General features: G+C 52.5%; 1 protein-coding gene across 4 annotated transcripts in view; it reads right to left on the bottom strand.

The window, feature by feature from the left end:
* The window catches only part of JADE2 (jade family PHD finger 2), an 84,018-nt gene that overhangs the window by 35,858 nt on the left and 28,493 nt on the right, over nucleotides 1-19,667 (bottom strand). For all 4 annotated transcript variants that reach the window (XM_055717822.1, XM_055717824.1, XM_055717823.1 and 1 more), the window contains exon 5: nucleotides 4,357-4,526. In XM_055717822.1, coding sequence (XP_055573797.1) covers nucleotides 4,357-4,526 — 170 coding nt within the window. The remainder of the gene's footprint in view (nucleotides 1-4,356; nucleotides 4,527-19,667) is intronic.

A 19,667-nucleotide genomic window follows, 5' to 3' on the forward strand; every position in this document is an offset into this window, starting at 1 on the left:
CCGGCACTGCCAGGGAGGCAAGCAGCCGCTCTCTGAGGCATACGTTTAATGTCAGCCTCTGCTCCATTGAGCACATCTTCCCCAGGGTCACTCCACCGACTTCGGTTTATTCCAAGTCTACTTGACCAATCTCACCTCCACCGAGGGAGGTATCATCTCATTAGTACACAGACATATCTCAAGTATGCAGTGATGAATTCCCCCTGGAGCTTCAAAAGCAATGCATGTGACCTTTGCATGTTCCTGCCATAAAATACCAGGAACACCTCCAGCTCCCAAGATAGAAGCTGTGGTGGGCATATGTGAGCAGCATACACCATATGGATTAAGTCAAGGGAATACTTAGAAACTTCGGCTCTGCCTTCAGCAAAATTGATTCCGGCAACGTTTTTAGCCATTTCTTGAGGATTTTCCGTGTGTTTATGAAGTGCTGATCACTGCAAAGGCATCTTTCAGCCTTGGTCTTTGAAGTGTCTCTAGCCCCACTCTTACAATAGCTTTGGATTTAGTGGAGATCACAAAATACAGCATAAAATGTTAATATAAAAACGAAGACTTATGGCATGGCTCCTCTCTAAAAGGAAAGGCCTGGGCCGCCTGGAGTGGCATGTACATAAATCTGGTTCAGGGTTTCATTCAGACTCCTTCAGACCTACTTTTTAAACTCTCTCATATTGCAGCAGCAACAAATAAAACATTTAGGCAGGGTTAAATACTGATTTCATCTCCAGCACACAGTCCTTTAAACAGTACCTATCTCCAGTACAGCAACAGCTCCCGCAGTATCTTACAGGGCAGTTCACAGCTATTTAAAGCTGGTTTTACATGTAAAACTTTTGCTTTTCAGAGCCATTTCACCTAAGTGGGAGAGGAGCCTGCGGAACGCAGGGAGCTGGAGCTATCTGGAGGTTTATCTGATCTCGGTGATAAAATTCCATCCCTGGGGTGACCTAAAAAGGACTGGAAAAGGCATGTGCTGTGTGCTACGTGGATCACGGCGGCAGGAGCGAAGCGAGAGGGATGATCTCATAGGTGTTTTCCAGCTCCCCTCCCCGCCACTCCTCGAGAGCCAGTCACAGATCAGGCTCCTTCTTTGTCATTAAATATTTTGGGAATGACACACTGTGCCCCTGGACTGCCCAGTGACAACAGCTCAGCTAAACACCCAGGAGGAATTTAAACTCCTGCCTATCTCCTGAGCTGGGAGATAACTCCTGACTTCTCTCAACAGGAGAGGCTGCGGTCCTCCAGTTAAGTCACATTAATGATCTCAGAGATCAGCAAAGCTGGTCTGGAGATCTCAGCCTGTCCTTAATGTCAAGGGCTTCCAGGAGAAAGCACTAATTACGGACTGCCTTCAGCCCAACCTAAGGCAGGGGGCAATCTTCTGCCTTGGGTGGTGAAGGGCACCCAAATCCCACCCGCGCTGTGCCCGGCTGCCTGGCTTCTCCCGTATGGGAAGCAGAGGGAGCAGAGCTCTGGCACAGCCCAGGCGGCGAGCAGCCATCAGATGTGCTGCAACAGCATTCCTCTCCAGGCACCCAAACCCCACCACTTCCACGGGCAGGAAAACACGTCCCCCCGAAGCAGCCCGCCGGCCACCCCCCCGGCGGCACCAGGCACCGGCGGGCGAGATGCAGCCGCGGTCCCGCAGCCCGGAGCGCCAGCACCCAGCCTGCTCCCTACCTGCCAGACCCCCAGCTCCCCACGGCGCCGGGAATGGGGTATTAATCAATGCCACATGTTTTCCCTTTCAAGTCACTGGAAAAAATGCACTAGCCCTCGTGCTGCTAGAGAAGTCAGGAGGGCTGGGGGATGGGGCGAGATACCAGAATCCTTCAGGCTGCAGCCGTGTCCGCGGTGGATTTCGCACACCAAACGCTGGTTTTCAAAGCTGCTCCCTCCCCGGCATATTTAAGCATATTTAAGGCTCAGCCAGTAATTACAGCGCTCTTTCAGCAACAGAGACGGGCTGCAGAATGGACAGTGAGGCTCCCTGCATTATCGCTGCTGAAATCCCCTGGGTTCGTTATTACTGTCTATAGCTGGCTGCGGCAGGCGGGCTCTGGGGCTTCGTCAGAGACCATGGTGCCATCCAGCCTGGTGCTGCACAAACACCTCCTAAGGACCGTCCTTGAAAAAGCTGACTGTCTGATAAATGACAAGGAGCTAGAGGAAGAAACACGCAGCTTGCTCAGAATTACAGAGGGTCAGCAGCAAACCATCGCCTACGTCCTGACATCGGGTTTGGGGCGCACTCATCAGGATGCCGCGATGCCAGCCCACCCAACGCGCCTGCAAGGAGTGGTGCTACCAGGGGTATGTGATGCTCCATGCTCAAGCTCCCCTGTGACAATGTTCAAGCTCCCCTCCTAAACCCCAACACGCTCCCAAGGCAGCGCCGCTGTGCCAAGGCGCACGCCAGCCCGAAGGTGACATGGCACTGGCAGCTGCAGGGGACAGGCAGCTCCCACCTGGCCTGGGGCAGCAGCATCCCTGCCCCAACGGCACCCATCTCATCTCAACCTTCCAGTTATCCATCAGCACAGGAGCTCCACATCTGAAAGCCATTTAAGACCTTGCATTTGTAACCTAATACTTTGAAGAAATAATAAAAGCAAGCCAAATTTAACCCAACTGGACCGGAGAAGTCAAATCTCTGCCCACTGCCTTCCTAAAGACTTATGAAATATGTACAAGGGGAAAGTAGAAAGAGAGACAACCCTTCTCTGGAGTCCAGAGACACAACTGATGGGCACCTAGCAGTGGAGATGGTGAGGGAAGTGCAGCAGGGGATACAGTGAAAGCACGGCGGAGTCAGAAGGATGTCCAGTGTAGCACAAGCTGCTGTCCTGATGCAGTAACGGCAGCTGTGCAGCGTCAGGAAGGGTGAACCTTCAGCAAGGTACCTGAGCAGGACCAGGCCACTCGGGGCTGCCCAGAAGCACCCTCTGCTCTGCCCAGGGACTTGGCTGTAGCTGCCAGGAGCTCAAAACCTGGGTGTGCTAATGACAGAGCTGAGGCTGCTAATACAGGACCAGTTAATGAGGGCAAAGCTGATGGTGATTTGCTAGTGATACTATGGGCTCCACAATGCCGAGATTACGGGAAATCCAATATACAGGATATGTATAATAGATAATTAGCCAAACTGTAAAAGCAGCCTCTACAACCTTCTCAAGGTCTCAAAGATCACGGTAACAAAATTTGGCTGCAAATTATGAGAACATCAGAAGAACAGAGATCTTCTGCAACCAAGACCAGCCAGTGCAGTGGCCTGCTTCTGAGCTCATTTACATTCCTGTGCAAGTTTACTGAAACTAAATCTTACTGCAATCTTACTGAAACTCACTGCAGCTCTTAGCCAGCGGGCTGGGAGACTCAGCACAACCTTCCTGTTCAGCGGTGCATGACCCCACCTGCTCAAGCACTCGGTAACATACCTTGTCCCACCCCCTGGAAGACCTTTGCAATGGGGAGTAATACTTCACGTAGGCACGCTTCAGCTTTCACCGACCTCACAAGGTGAATGTTTTATTGTGGTGTTATTCTTACCTGCGCGGCAGCCGCCACACCAGAGCAACCCTTACCTAACAAGGACTGGAAAATCCCTCCACAGTCTGGCAGGACTACAGACCCACGTGCCTGTGCCAACAAATCTGCCCAGCAGACCATGCTAAGCACTAGTGCCAGTGGTCAAATTCCAAGCCCAGGTACTTGCACTCAACCGAAACGCACGAATGGATTTTAAGAATGTGCAGTGATGTAACAGCAGTGATGCAGGCAACGTTATGCCATGATACTCAGAGACACCTGGGAAAGAGACAACCCAGGACCAGCATTTCTGAGAGCTACACGTTGTGCCTAGGAAATCCTCTTTCCTCTGACTTCATCTGCCCCGTTGGAGAGATGCTGGAGAAATGCTTTCAGATCTGGCCAGTCAAAGAGGAGTCGGGCTCAACGCGCCCACCCTGCACAACACCTCCTGCAGCTCAGATGCTGCAGGGATCACTACAGGAGATGAAGACGGTCACGCAGTTGGAGCGCGGTCATGAGTGATCTGAATCTATTGGTTCTTTTGCAAATCAGACCCCTGCTCCACAGGACACGCTGCACTGTTCCTACCATCATCTGGTTTGCCCCGTTCTTCCTGCACCGTGTCCAAAAACTCCTACGTGAGTGAGAAGCATCGAGATACACTCAAGTTCCTGCACTGCAGCAATCCACATCGTCTCTTTTGGAGAGCCTGAATGAAGATTTCTTCTTCAAGACCTTTTGTTCCACATCATCACTTAAGAAGCATGAATGCCCACTCTGGGATGCCCAGGCAAGGAGAAAAACAGCAGCAATACTCACCCATCTCCTTGAGCTCCATATTAACAAGTTCCAACCAGCAAGCATCGAGCTCATCCAGGTCATAGCGGCTCACCCCTTGCAAGTAAGTCCTTGTAGCTTCCGAAATCTCGGAGCCAGGCAGGCTGCTTGGTGAAACCTGTGAAGGCGAGTTCTCCAGCTGCGGTATGATCCTGGAAGAACAGAAGAAGAGGTTGAGAAAGAGCTAGAACTTGCAAAACTGTCCCTTTTCTTGCCATGGAGGGTGCAACGACGCCTTGTACAAACCTGACTTTAAGAACAAAAGCAAAGGGGTTTTGTGCATTTGGTGTTGTCTGCTGTGCCTCGGATGCCCTGAGGACTACAACGTGGTCCCAGCCCCAGAGACTGCCGGTGTGGGCACCTTATGTGATGGTTTGAGTTGGGATGCATCAAAACAAGCCAATTTTCAGAAAACGCTGAGTGCAGCCTGGCTGCCAGCTCCCCTTCCCAGGACCTCAAACCTGGGGTTCGTGCTTTCCCAGTGTCCCAAAGACAGGCAGCGCAGGGAGGTGGCAGCATGGTGGCATGGCTCCAGCACCGCACCTGCTGCCGAGGGCCAGCCTGCACCCCACTGCGCCATGGCTCCGGCTCCCTCGCGTGGGGCTGGCTTCCTATGTGGCACCATGGCCACCCGCCTCAGGCTGCGACCAGGAGGGGAACGAGCAGTCTGGGAATCAGGAATTTGGGTTTTGGCCTCTGCCTCCATCTACCTCAGCGTATGCTTCCCTGTAGATCGGTGGCATAACACCGAACCCTTCAGAAATAAAAGCGGTACCAGTGCCACACGCAGGCTTTACCCCCACATCTCATTCTTCCCGAACACCCACTGATGCTGTGCAGTATGAACCCGCCCGCACGCCACACGGCTCCACGCTGCGGAGCAGCCCCAGGGAAGCACCACGCGGGCAGCTCTGCACCGGGCTCTCCGTGGGAGCACACCTGCTCTTCAACAGTTATCCAATTCCCTGTCACACCAGGAGAAATTAAGCCACTTTTCCACTTTGCATGGCTCCTTTCTTCCTCCCCGCCTTGCATTACCACCAGCCTGGTGGCAGCAGCCTCCTACATGTTTAGATTCCTGAGTCAAATAAATCGACCTACAGCTACAGCTGCTGGCATCAACCTCACGTTGCTCCCCTGATGTTAGAGGGTTGCTGCTCCCCATGGGGGCTTGCAGAGAGGCTTGCACAGAAATGCCACATCAGGGCAGAAATAGCTCGGTCGGGAGAAATACATTGTCCTGCCTGTGAAACCAGGAAATCTGATGTGGAAAGTACATGTGAGCACAGGACCAGGGCTGTTACAAATAGTGATGCTCTTGCCTGGAACCAGAGGCTCTGCCAGTGAGGGGAACCATGGCACCAGCCCATCCCTGCTCCATGGCTATGCAAGGCCATTCCATGCCCTCGGAAAGGCTGGATGTGCCCGAGCCGTGGGATAAACACAGGGACAGGACTAAGGCAAGGGCTCCTGCTCGCCGTGCTGCCAACCCAGCACCCTCCACCCTGTGGGCAGGATGGTAGCACGCAGGCACTGTGTTTGGCACCACCATGCACCCTGCGCCCCGTGCATGAGATTCTTTGCCCGGTGCATGAATTTAAGTGCATTGCTCTGTCCTACTTACATTTGAAAACCAGAGCTCAGCCACCGCCTTCTCCCCACTGTGCCCTGCCCAAAATGCTCAGCAGGAGCAGAGGCATTTGTCCTGTCTCTCCAGAGGTCCCCCAGGACTGGAGGAAGCCTCAGCTCTGCCAGTGCTTCCCCTCACACCCAGGCCAGGACCTGACTGCAGGGACGAGGAGTTACGGTTTGGTGACCAGAAGCCACCCAGCTTTCCCTGCTGCCCTCTCCCCGAGGCTGCGGGCAGTCTGGCCAGGCTCTCCGCCTCCAGCCCCACCGCACCAAAACCAACCCACAGGCTTGCACTGACAGCCCGTCCCAGCACGGGTCCGTGGCAACTTCCCTTTACCTACAGCAACAGTTTTACCATTCATCGATGGAAATTAACTCTTTATATGAGAAAAATTAGGTCCAATGGATGCGATAGTCCGAATACCGATAGCAACAGCAACTCCTCCAGCCATTAACTCCTCAAGCAACTACTGCTAATTTACCAGGGCACAACAGAAAACAGATCCTGGTCTTGGGCCGCCCAGATGAGATGCCCGAACCACTCTGTGCAGGTATCCACTCGCCAGACACCCCTGATCTAAACCACCCTCTAGCCAAGCCCCTGCAACCCAGCCCCACGTTGCAAGCAGGCTGCCTGCCGCCCGCCGCCGTGGGGTGCCTCCGGTGTGCCATACACTTTAGTGCCACACTCCCACCGTGCCGGGCAGCACTTTGGCAGGCTCGGCAACAGAGAACATCCCCCAGTGGTCTGCAAGGTTTGTTCTGAGCGCTCTCTAATCACAACCACAGGGACAGGGAGAGGAGTTGCCTCATCTGCTGCAAACTCCCTGCACAGAAAGTGACAGGCGCTGGCTGTCAGCTCTTCTGCCTTTTCTTGGCAACTCTGCAGCAATATGCATGACACTCGCCATGCACATGTCAACAGTGTCATGCGTAATGACATGCAAGCAGAGGACAGGCTGGAAGTGAAACGCAGCCCGTGGTGCCAGCTGACAGATCTCTGCAAAGCTGGGAGCTGGAGCTCACTGCAGTATTTGCACAGCACACGCTTCCTCCCCGAAATACCACCTCCCAGCACCTCCCAGCACAAACATCAACACAGAAAGATGCTGCAAAGAAACAAACAAGCAAACAGCAACCCACTGCAGCGCATCACCCCCTTCTGAGCAGCTTCTCTGACATGCAAACCCAGAGGATCCAGCCCTGCTCTTGCACCAGCACCATCTGGGAAGCCTGTTGGCCCCTGCAAGACTTTTATCTGCCTTCTGTCCTGATATGTAGGTTAATATGGGAACATCAAGTGCCTCGTGCTCTGTGATGTGTCTGGGGCAAAGCCATCGTGTCCATCACGGAGCCAGCTGAATCGTGGGACCAGATGCTCCAAGGTCTGTACACGCCAAAGGAAGATCTTTGTGCACAGCTGCCCTCGGGAACAGCACCCTACCTGCCTTGCCCAAGATCAGGAAAGAAATCTGGCATGAGAGGAAAATGAACCTGGAGTTTCTCCAGACCCAGACCTGTACTTTAATTGCTCTCTTCTGCAGTCACAACCATTGGACACACTTCCAGAGCCACCCACAGAAGCAATAATTTGATTGCATGGAGATGGATACATCAAGAAAGGGCTTCCTTTTGCCTCTTTTGCCTTATTTTCCCCACTAGGAAACTGAAAATAAAGACATGCCCCAATGCCCTGAGGACATCTCCCGAACTTCAGTTCAGGATCTGAAAATAACCCCATGAAAAGACAGCTCCCAGTCCCCAGATTGTAAAACAAGCTCACTGTAATCTAGGACAGGGCTTGGGGATTCAGTAACGTCTGTATTTAATGCAGACAGCAGTAATAACACTGAAACCAGGCATGCTCCAGTCAGGCTTCGGGAGCATCATCTAAGGAGCTCCCAAGCCCCGAAACACACCGGAGTCGCCGGCACAACATGCGTTGCTCCAAGGACTGAACGCCTCCATCCCACGAGCCCAGGGCCAGCTGAGCTCTGCAAAGTGCCCCGGCGAGCAGCAGGCAGGCGGGACACAGCCGCCTTACAAGAGCAAGCTCAAAGCTGTTGAGAAAATAAAAGCCTCCAAGCGCGATGAACGTTCCCGTTGCAAAGAGCTGCCCGAGCAGGCAGGGGACGGCACCGTAAGCCTTCATGCAGCCAAGTCACACGAGCCACTCGCCAAACAGCTGGCTGCAACAGGTGATAGCCTGACACAGGGCCAGCCGGGGATGCTCGGGACGGCGGGAGAAAGGAGCTGCCATTTTTAGCCTGGCATAAAAGTGTGAAGATTAATGCTCTGTGTACATATCAAAAGAGCGGCCTGAACAGATCATTTACTGTATTGACAGCCACTGGAACGCACTCAGTCTGGTAAGGATGCTGACGCTGACTGCAGAATCCTCTGTGGGTTATCTATAATGCAGTACATACCATCCCGCCTGCCGAGAGAGCCACCGCGCTGCCGGCATGCAGGGGACAGTGGCCACCCAAGCTGGGCAAGTCGGCACCAATGTGTGCGTGCAGCCTCTGCCTTCTCACTGCGGCATTTCATGGAAAAGGGGAGAAGCTGATGCTCAGAGATGGGGGACGAGTGACTTTCCCCTTCCACACAGCCACCTGCCAAACACTGCTGGTCCCTCCAAAACCTGAGTGTGTGTTTCACCCCCCAGGTCCTGGCTCTGCACAGACCCCGGTGATGCAGAGATCACAGGCAGCTTCCTGGGGCCGCTGATGATAACAGCACCGCTGCCACGAAAGCTCCATGTTCAGCTTCTCCTGACACTGCGTCGTTAAACGGAGTTTGCTTTGGTTTAACGGCAACTGGAATTTACAGTTCCTTTCATTTACTCACCACATCACTGATGATGAAGATCAAGTTAATTAAGATACAAAGATCTAACAGCACGCTCCACATGCTCGCTGGCGCTCAGTTAAAAGGTTTGAAAGATGCCAACGTAGCGATGACAGGTGCCTCCCCCCGTCTGGAAACACACGTCGCAGGGAGGGCTGGCAAATGCTGCAGCACTCGGCTACCGCAGTACTGCGCTGCCTGCACAGCTCCCATCCACTGCAGCTTGCTTCCACTGCTAATCATTAGTCCTACAAGGAATGAGCATTACTATGACATGTATCTCCTTAAGACTGCCACTAAACTTTACTTTTGGAGTTTTCTGTTCATGGGCAGGACCCTGTGTCCCCACACTGATCCAGCAGCATGGGCTGGGAGGAGTTAACTCAGACATGGGGATGCCAGGACACGTTCATGCCATTTTGTCACCATTTCAAATATCAGCAGCGGAGGTCAGAAATGAAGAAACTGCCCAAAGAAGGCACCTGGTGAAGAACTAACCCCAAGCCTGTTGTTCGTAGATCAGGGAAAACGAAAACGGAGACATCTCAAATGGTGTGCAGCCCACCGAGCCCCTCGGCATGGAACCTCCAAGGCCAACACAGCCATGGAGGAGAAAAGGGCATCCCCTGGAGCCTCTCTGGGCAATGCCCACGCCTGGGGGATGCTGTGCTCCTCCATCCCAGGAAGATAAATGCTGCCCTCGAGACCTCACCCACAGCTTACGCACACCCAGTGATGGCCAGGCTCAGAGAGGCTGAAACCTGACGCAGGATACCTATCAGAAAACAAAACCTGCGGGTTTGCATCTGGCTCCTTCTTCATCTTCTTCTGCACCTTCCGCCAGTTTGCTGCTGACGTGAATTTTATAACTTCAGCTAAGCCTGATTTGCACTGGTGGGAGATGAGACTCCAGGGCCAGCTCTGCACCTCTGCAGGGGCAGCAGCGCCCATCGTTGGGACACTTTGCCCTGTCCGGTGGCTTTCAGCTGTGGCTCGAGCAGTGCTCACACGTGCTGCCCAACAGCACCTCGGAAATAACTGCAAAACTATTTTTTTATACAACGAGCAGCCTGTATAACCCTACAAAGTCTTGCTGGAAGCCTGGTCCAGACTGAACCCCTGACTCATCCACAGCACTTAGTTAAACACGAGGGTTTTATGGCTTGCAAATAATTCAGCAAGCTGCGCAAGAGGCTGTGCCTGCTCCTATGAGCATCCCTCTCGCCCCGAGGGGTGCAGGAGGCTGCCAGATGCTGGGGCTCACACAGGGCACCCCGAGCCTCTGGGAACACCAAGCAGGATGCGACGCCTCGAGGTGCGCAGCCTCCCGTCAATTTCTGGATTTGCTTTAGTGCATAAAATCATGTTCCTAAAAATCTACCCATTCCTGCCTGACACATGCTAACACACCTGCAAAGAGCTTCTCGGTGTTCAGATACAAAGATCAAGGACTGCAGAGACAGTTGCCTTGAGCTAGGAGAAACAGTGGAAGAAAAAGATCCTACAATTTAATACAAGACAGCAATTCTTTGGAAAAACCCATGCCCTGATTTACAGCAAAACAGAAACCAGACCATGCTGTGCACCCCTCCTCATCTACAATAAGATCAAGAAAACTTGAGCTTGAAAAGCTGTAAGGTTTGTGCTGCCCAGACACACTGGGGTGGAGATGCAGCTAGAAAAACAGAACAAACCGCGGAGGCCGCCCTCGCCAGCATCTCCTGCCCATCTCTTTCTGGGCTCTGAGAGCTGGGGCTGGCAGGGACATCATCAGGGTTTTGATTCTGCACAGGAACAGGGTTTAATCCCCTTGGAAACATCCACGTTTTCCAAATAGCTGCTCAGTGGAAAAAGAAAAAACCCAGGCTGGGTGATGAGGATGTCTGCACACACGTCACCAACTCACATCAATCTGGGGTGAATTCTGCATTATGTACTAATACACTTCACATCCCAGGTTCAGGCGCCAGTGATCCCATAGGCATCAATCCCTTCTTCTTATTTCTAGCCTTGTTTTCTAGTTTTCCTCTCCTATTCCAGCCCCAGGCATGGATGCAGGACTTCCTACTTGCTTCAGGATGGCAAGCCACCGCCTGCGGTGCGGGACGTGGGCGATAAGCGATGCCCACTGCGGGCAGCAGGGCGCCCAGAAGAGTCTGGCAATACCAGGTACAGGCTCAAGGCGACGGTTTTCTAAAGACTGATGAAAATACTTGTTCCTCACCCTTGGCGAGAGCCAGCAGCATGGCCACGCTGTGCCCTGGCATCTGCCTCAGCTTGGGAGAGCGCCTGCATCCCCTCCTGCTGATGGCATCACTGCGGCTGCCCAGGCGCTGCATTGATTTTTCCTTTCTTGGAGAGAAAGCAAGAGTCAAGCTCTTAATTACCTTAATTACCAGTTTTTCCGTTTCCCTTTATCCATAGCGAAGGGCTTCTGTTGGCTTGTTTAGAAAACTTCCTCCTTTTTAAAAAAGCGGAACTAGTCAGGTAAAGAGCAAAAGCGGTGCTAGGAAATTCCTCACCGGGGCATTTGTGAGGCTGGGATCTCATCAGCCTGGCTCGTTTGTGCTGCCCTGACATCTCCATCGGGGCCAACCCCTGCCCGAGCAGATCTCCACAGCACAAGAGGAATTTCATACGTCTTGGAGGGTTTTTCCCATTCCCTCTATGTTTTGATGCTTTAGTTATTCATCCCTAGACTCGGTTCAAAGAGGGAGAGCCACGGTCACCCCAGGCTGTATCAGCCCTGGCATGTTCCAAACAAATGCTGACAGTGACACACGAGCATCCCTGCAGTCAGGGCATGTGCAGGGCATGACCAACCAACGCAACGAAACCAGGGCTGCAGGAAAAGCAAGAACATGCTCCAAAAAGCCCCAAACCATCCCTCTTAACCTAAAGCAGAGCGAAGGAGTTCTTAGGTAGCCAGCAACATGTTATAAAGCAGATGGAACAGGCAAGATCCTGAGCTTCCAAGGCTCTGTGACGTGCTGGGGGCGTTGAGAGAAGAAAAAGTTATCACACGTGACCTGGGTTGGGGATGGAAAGTGTCATGAGGCTGGGGTGACCAACAGAGAAAGTCTCAACTGCACCAAACTGGGCAGGTGGTAGAGGATAAATAATGCCATGGTAGGAAACGAGAACTCTACAGAAACAAATGGCATGGCCTGAAAGTTCATTAGTACAACACAGGTGCATTGCAGAGAATCATTACCCTATTACAGCAACACAATCATCTTCATCTCAAAAAATATCTTTCGAAAATTCAAGCAGAAACTTCTCAGCTGGACCCTGCAGTTTTACTCGGGTGAAAAGCCTGCTTTCACTGAAAGTAAGAAAGAAATGCTGCGCTGCTGAAGGGCACAGCCAGCACCATGCTCCCTGGATGATGCTGTTCTTGGAAAAAACCCACGGTCCTGGGCAACAGCTTCTCGGGGGTGCCACCCAACAGATCAGAGAGCCATGAGGTGCCCTGGCCCTCTGCCCTGCAAATGCTCTTCACCACCATCCCTCCCACACCCCTCCAAGGGACTCCCAAAGCCCTGCTGGTCCCTCCAGCCCCTCCGGCAGAGGATGCAGTGCTGGGAAGGGATGGACCTACCTGCATGTGAGCACCGTCACGGAGCACCCAAACACAGCAGACCCACCACCACCAGGTAAGTCACTTCTTGCTGATCCACAGCAAGTGGCTGGGGACTTGGGTTGCCCTCCTTAAGCCAGAGCATGCCAGCAAGGCGGCTTCCCAGCAGCAACTCGCTGCCACCCCAAGGACCCAGGACAAGGGCAGTGTGTGTCCTCACTGTGCACTGCACCACTGAGATGCCTCATTCTCCAAGCAGGGCTCTGATGATGGGGCCACACGCCTTGCCATCACAGCTCTGGCGCTGGCTGGTGATTGCCACCACTGAGATGCTGCGGCTCCCCCTGCACCACTGCAGCAAAGCCTCCACCAACTGCCAAACCATTTGCAGAAGCTCAATTACGCCGGAGGAGCATTTACTCCTTTATTTATCCAGCCAGCCAAAGACATGGCATTTTAAAAAAAATATCTCTATCAATCAAGGGCTTATTTAAACGAAGGGTTGGAAAGTGGAATCAGCCTGAAAAGCACAACAAACCTGAGGCCATTAGTCTGAAAGTAGGTCTCAAGGGCACTTGAGGAAAAAGAGTAAGTGGACCCCAACACTCTTGAGAATCACAACTGTCCCTGGAGAAGATTACGTGGTAATAAAATATACTCAGGAAATTCCCATGGTTAATCATCTCTGTAAACTGAATGCTTCACTTGGCTGAAGGGAGAAGGCATTTCTTTTCTCTATGCCTCCTTTTAATACACTAGATAGAAATAATTAATCCTGCGTAGTGTTTCTCTTCTGAAAATAATTTTGTAATGAAGGCTTTAGTCAGGCATCTTTTCTTTACCTACATTCCAGTCTAAATTAATCTTGTCCAGTGTCCATAAATACATCAGCTTAGGAAAGTCAGTGGAAAGATAACTGCCAGAAAACTCCAGCGGATCCTGATACTGTTCTTACTGCCAGCTCATAGGGGAATTCTCCTGTGGCACACGACAACTTTAAAAAGGCAATTTAGAAGCATGATTTTCATTTTCTGTTTATTAAATTAGTATCTAGCAGGCCATTTGGACCACATGCCCAATCTTCTTATGAACTTAAGCTAACAGATTTTATAGATGCTAGTAGATGTTATAGATGCTATTGCTTCTTGATAGCAGAGCAGAATTTAAGATGTTAGAAAAAGAGCATGGTGCCACAAGGACAAAGGATGGGGCTGCGGACAGTGGTGGACAGTCACAGTAATGAGCTGCTACCCACACACAAGATTCTGTGACCCTCAGGTCAGATTTACTGACCATGTTACGCCTACTTATTCCATTTTTATGGTTTCTAGTAAAATCTGTAAAACCGTAAGCCAAAAACTCTACTTCCAAATCTGGGTTTAAAGAGGAAAGGGAATGCCAAGAAAATATTAAATGGGTTAGGTTTTAATTTAACAGGCCTGATGTTTAGACCTGCAGGCAAGCTGGCTGGATGAACCTAAAAGCACCTTTAGGAGCCACATCTTGGTGGCAAGGGTACCTGTGCACTTCACCTCACCCCTCCTAGACTGAAGATGCTCCAGGCAACATTGGTGACATCCCCAGTCACCAGCACAGGGTGCTCAAGAGCTCAGAGTCCTGTGGGCACCCTGCTGTCACCCCGGCACAAGCCACTGGCAGGAGATCTGAAGCCAGAGCCCCTGGATCCTGTGGCAAGGATCACTGGGACCCAGCATCTGCCAAGGCGTCCTCTTGCATGACGGAGCAGAGAAAGAGCTGGAGGTAGCTGGTCCCGGAGTCGACAGGCCACCATCACCAAACCCTTTTATTCTAAAACAAACAAGAACCTCAACAGAATTAAATCCCCGTTTTTAGCTGGCACTGCTGGGACCACTTTGTGCAGAAAAGTAAGAATTTGCAGTATTTCCTTACTGGCCGTTGAAGCCAAAACCCCTCAAGATTTGGCAGCAGCTTCTGCAAATCCACAAAAATTCTTATGCACATAAGAGCACAGCCACAGGGCTCTGCCCGGGGGTCAAAGGTGGGTCTGAGAAGGGGAACCTGTGGTGGCTTACCAGTCTGGTGGCCCAGTCTGCCACCCGCTTCATGCCATCCATAGGCTATCCTCATGCCAGGGGCTGCAACAAGCACATTTCTAGCAAAAAAGCTGATGGAGGTCACACACCACCAACCCTTCCCATGTACATCTGTGCTCCAGCAAGCTCCTGATGGGTGTGCGGATGGCTGGGCTGGCACTACCCTCTGGTATAACCTAAATCTTCAGTAAAATGCCTGTCCCAAAAATCTACGCAGGCTGTAAACGCTTGGTTCAGCCCTGAAGCTCTCATTTGGCTTCTTGCTGCTGTTCCCCAGAACAACCAAAGCATCTGGATTTGGCCCCAGGAGGATCCACCAAGCTCCTGTAACAGGAGCACCCCTGCCCAGAAGGCACCCCCTGTCTCTGTGGACAGCGGTGGCCAACGCTCAGCCCTGTGAAGGTCCCTTTGTGCTGCCCCAGTGGCACCGGGGATGCTCAGGAAGGGGTTAACGCTGCTTGCAGCAGTGTCCTGCCCTCCGGGTACCAGCAGCCAGTGAGTGTGGCTCCGGGTGACGTAATGCTGGTGGCTGCGCAGGCTGCACACCCCATCCCTCCTGCGCTGGAGACGAGTCAGGGACCCCGGGATGCTTCAGGGACCCCGGGATGGTTGGGGACCCCAGCATCCTCTGCCAGGCAGGGACCAGCCCAGCACAGTGCGGCTCAGCTACAGCCACCATCCCTTTAGCTGTTTTTTTCCCGGACACTCAGCGCTATCCAGTGAATATCTGAAACGATCATTAACAGCCCCAGCGGTGGGAAGCGCACGGCCACCCGCACCATGCAGCTCCGCAGGATGCAGCCCTGGCACCGCCCTGCCGCCCGCCGCTGCTGGCACCTACCCACCTCTCGCTGGGAAACTCCTTTTGGCTCCAGGACCATTCAGGGTCTCACTGTTTGGGTCTGGAAATCCCCCAGGACAATCCCATTTCTGTGCAAAATGTGAAGGATGAGGTAGGGTGGTCCCTTCATGTGCTGCTGGGAGTTTAAGATTCTGGAAGGTTCTGGAAGTTTTACAGAAATGCAGCTGAAGCTCCAAATTGCAATTAACAGGTGCAAATAAGAAAAATGCTCTGTTTTCCCCTCTCCATCTAAAATCTCCTCCAGTAACAGCCTGTAACCAGAGCGGGTCCTTCCAGGCTTCTGGAATAATGTAATCCTCTAAGGAGAAAGTGATTCACTCTTCTTTGATGTGATAAGAAGAGGAAAACAAGTGAACAGGAGGCACTAAACAGCCATCTTGTGAAACCCAGACAGCTTTTCCAATTTCATTTCTGAGCTGTTTATCACCATATAAAAAGCCTGATACTCAGCAGACGAGAGAAAGACCAGAGTGTTGATGTCCCTGTCTTTCTCAGGTTTATATTCCAGCCTAAATCTCACTGAGATTTAGCTCAACAAATAAATTATTTAAGTCTCAACTCTGACTCAGTGCCCAGAAAATCATCTCAGTGTAGACCAGAGAAAGGACCTGGTAAAGCAGTGTTCAGGTGCAGCGCTGGGAAGTTGCAGGGCAGCCTCTGCCCTCCCGAGGCGGAGGAGAGGACGGGGTTCATCTGCACAACTTCTGCACAGAAGGAAACCACGGCTGCACGGACAGACAGCGATGGCCAGGCAGTGGTTTACTGATGGGCTGGCTGGAACAACAAAACGCAGATGTTTTTCTGGTTGACTAGACAAAGGCAGCGTCTGGGCTCGAAGCAAAATACACACATAATTTCTGATGCTGTGCAATGATCTTCTTCATATTCCCTTCCCCCTTTTCTCTCTGTGCCATTCAGCCTTAACAGCAGCATCGAAGGCAGCAGGAGGGGACCCTGACCTGCTGCTGGGAGGAGGCACAGCCTGCGCTGCTCTTCTGGCTCCAAAACCCAGCAAAACACAGCAGTCCCTGATCGCCGGGCAGCTGCAGAGGATGCTCAAGCAGCATCTGCTCCCCATGGGCAAGCAGGACAGAGCCAGCACCAGCACCCATGGGTGCTGCTCTCCTCCTCCTCTCAGAGCACCATTAACCTACCTGGTGGCCCTTCAGGGACCCATGTCGCATGCCAACCTTTTCCAAACCCAGCTGGCAGGCTGCTAGTATTCTGCTCATTTCCATTTCAGCAATATATATCTCGGAATTGCTACTAGGGAAGCCAGGGACACTTGAGCGTATGTTTTCTGGATATAAAAAGACAAAAAATGTTGCTTCTTTATGTAACTTAAGCCAAGCTACTAACATTAAAGCATCTGGAATTAATTATCTCAGCCAGATAATGTTTCCACAATTATTTTAGTAACGCAAACTGCTCCACTCGGTATTTGTAGCCACCTCCTAACAGGGGCCAGAGACAGAGGCTGTGAGCAACAGCAGCACCTCTGCACCTGCCATAGTCTGAGCAGGGGCTGCGAGCGTGACCCACAGCAGGTCGGGAACCGGCCAACCCCCCCCAACCCTGCTGCTCACCAAGCTGAGCATCGGAAAGCTCAAAATGCAGAGGAGGGCACAAAGACGGCTGCTGCTGTGCTCAGCACGGTGCCATCACACGGGTCTCCTTACAGGGAAACCAACCCAAGGAAAGCAAAGCTTTGAGGAATTCAAAAAGGCAGCATCCAGCTTTTTCTAATGTGTTTTGAATCACTGCACTAACGCTGAACCCTGAAACACATGAGAACAGTTTTGACGCTGAGTCACTTGAAGCAGCGCACAGCCCATCCCACAAAACCAGGAGGGATATGTCTGCCCCTTGCAGCATCCACGTACCGCTATGCAGCTATGCTTGTTCCGGTGCATCTTCCAGATCTTCAAGAAAACCCACATACCAGCTCTTCCCCACCTCACCGAGGTGCTGGGAACATGGTAAAGCTCACTTCCCAGCAACACAGGCTTCACCTAAATTCAACAGGATTATCCACAGCAGCACCCAGAACCCAGCAGCTGCCGGGCTGCCCTGCTCCGCCCACCACTCTGAGGAGCACTTAAAAATAATAGTTTCTTGTATGGTTCAACAGGGACACAAGGTGCACTAAATCACTAAGAAGTGATTTAATTACTGCTGCGCTTGCAAGCAGCAGCCATCACATCTGCTAGGGTTTGCCCAGCTATACGCTAAATTCACGGTTCTGGATGGAGAGCGGAGGTGATGGAGCAAGATACGGCGGCTCCCAAGGCTGTACCAAACCAGTGTCCGTTCCGAGAGCTGTAAACCTTGTTGTGTAGCAGTGGGAAATCAAGCCCGCTCATTCTATACATTTGCTGCTGAAATACACTTGATTTTCTGTGCGCTTGATCCAGTATAAACCACAGGCATCCACTGGGAGGATTAGCAAACATTCAACGTAAGTCCAAGTGGCTTGGTACTAGGTAAGAACAGGCTGGATTAACACGTTTCCCGTAGCAAACTAATAAAGGTGAGGACTTGCTGAAAGCCCACACAAGAACTTGTCAAGCAGATTGTAAAACAAGTAACAGACAGAATAAATCACACTTACTCCTTCGCAAAGCATTCGCAGGCATTGGGCATGAACTAACGACCCTCTACAGCACTGATGCCACCTTCTGCGCTGCCCAGACCCTCCGCACCACCGAACAGCTGCTGCCACGGAGGCGACTCACCCCGTCCTAAATCAGGTATCTAAAAGACCGGCAGGACAGACCACCCTGCAAAGCACCCGTCCCTCCCCACTGCCTGCAGGGACAGGGCTGCCTGAGCCGATCCGACTGGAAACCTCCCTTTCCCAGCGGCAGAGCTGCAGAGGGAACTCACTGCTGTTACATCACTGGGGGGTTTTTTGCTGTCCTGGATCAGTGCCACCGGCCAGCCAGTGCTCACTGCAGCCGGGCGTCACTGCAGGGGTCCCCGGCAGCGCAGAGCGCGCAAGCAGCAAGCCTTCCTCTCCCCACGCTCCCATGTCCCAGGGCTTGTGATCTAAACATTTAGGCCTAAGGTGGTTGGGATTTTTATTTCTTTTGATCAGAGCAGAGCCTCAGATCTTGAAAGGGAAGCGTGCATGTATTTCTGAAGCATACCAGAATCCCGGCATATTTAAGGGCAGGCAGCCACAGAGCAGGGATAACTGACCCAAGAAATAGCCCTTTGTAAAATCGCCAGCATGCCATCTGCAAGCTCCAAACTCACATGTTTTTCATGATGAGCTGGAAGGAAGGGAAAAAAAAAACCCAACAACAAAGAGGGGGAAAAAAAAAAGAGCAGGATCATGTCAAAAAAAAAAAAAAAAAGCTCTGCTCCAGAAGATACACAAACTGCTGCAGAATCCTGCCTGCCCCTTCTGCAGCAAAGCCCAAGGGAAGCTGCTGATGAGTCAACAGCCAGCCTGCGTCGCCGACCGAGGGAAGGGAGTCCAATCTCAACGCTCAAGAACAAAGTGTGCTGGTTCATACAGTACATGCTGAGAACGACGCTTTGGAAAGCCCTTCCCGGGCTGGGAGCCGCACTGCTGCAGGGATACAGCCTGGCCGTCATCCAGGGCTCCCGCTGCACACGGAGCGAGAGGCAGAGGGAAAGGGGCAGCCCGGGCATGGCTGGGACGTTTTGCATCATGCCACCCTCAGTGCCACCGTGCTCCACGCCGCGGCAGAGATTGCTCCCGGCATTATCTTCTCCCTTTGCTGGAACCGCTCCCTCCCTGCGCTGGGTGTTCTGGATGCGGCATCCAGCCCCGCCAGGATAAGCCAAGGTGCCCACTGACCAGGAGCAGAAAGGAAGGGCAGGGGTATGCCCCAGTCCTACACCCATTACTGGTGCACCAGTTAATTCTTCTCCCCACCCCAGCACACACCTCTCCAACACTGCTCCCTGCAAGGAGCTGGCTCTGCGTGCCTCCTCTTGCCCCCTTTTGCAGTGATGTTGGTATCGCAAAACCATGACATGAACAGCCTGCCAACAACTCTACACCCCCCTGAAGAACTGCTGGACCTCCTGGAGGTGTTGGGGCAACTCCTCAGGGGACTGGAGTCCACTAGAGAGCAACACAGCTCCAAGGAGATGAGCACTGGGCAGCTGGACATCACGATGCTCAGGGCGCAGCCAGCCCCGCACCAGCTCAACACATGCCCGGCAGTGCAGCAAGGAGCTGCTTTACCTGTGCGTGAGGCTGTTGGGAGCAGCAGGGCCAGAGGGGACCCGAGGGAGGAGGACAGGACAGTGACACAAA

Source organism: Falco cherrug, chromosome 8, assembly GCF_023634085.1.
Source record: "Falco cherrug isolate bFalChe1 chromosome 8, bFalChe1.pri, whole genome shotgun sequence".
NCBI lineage: Eukaryota > Metazoa > Chordata > Aves > Falconiformes > Falconidae > Falco > Falco cherrug.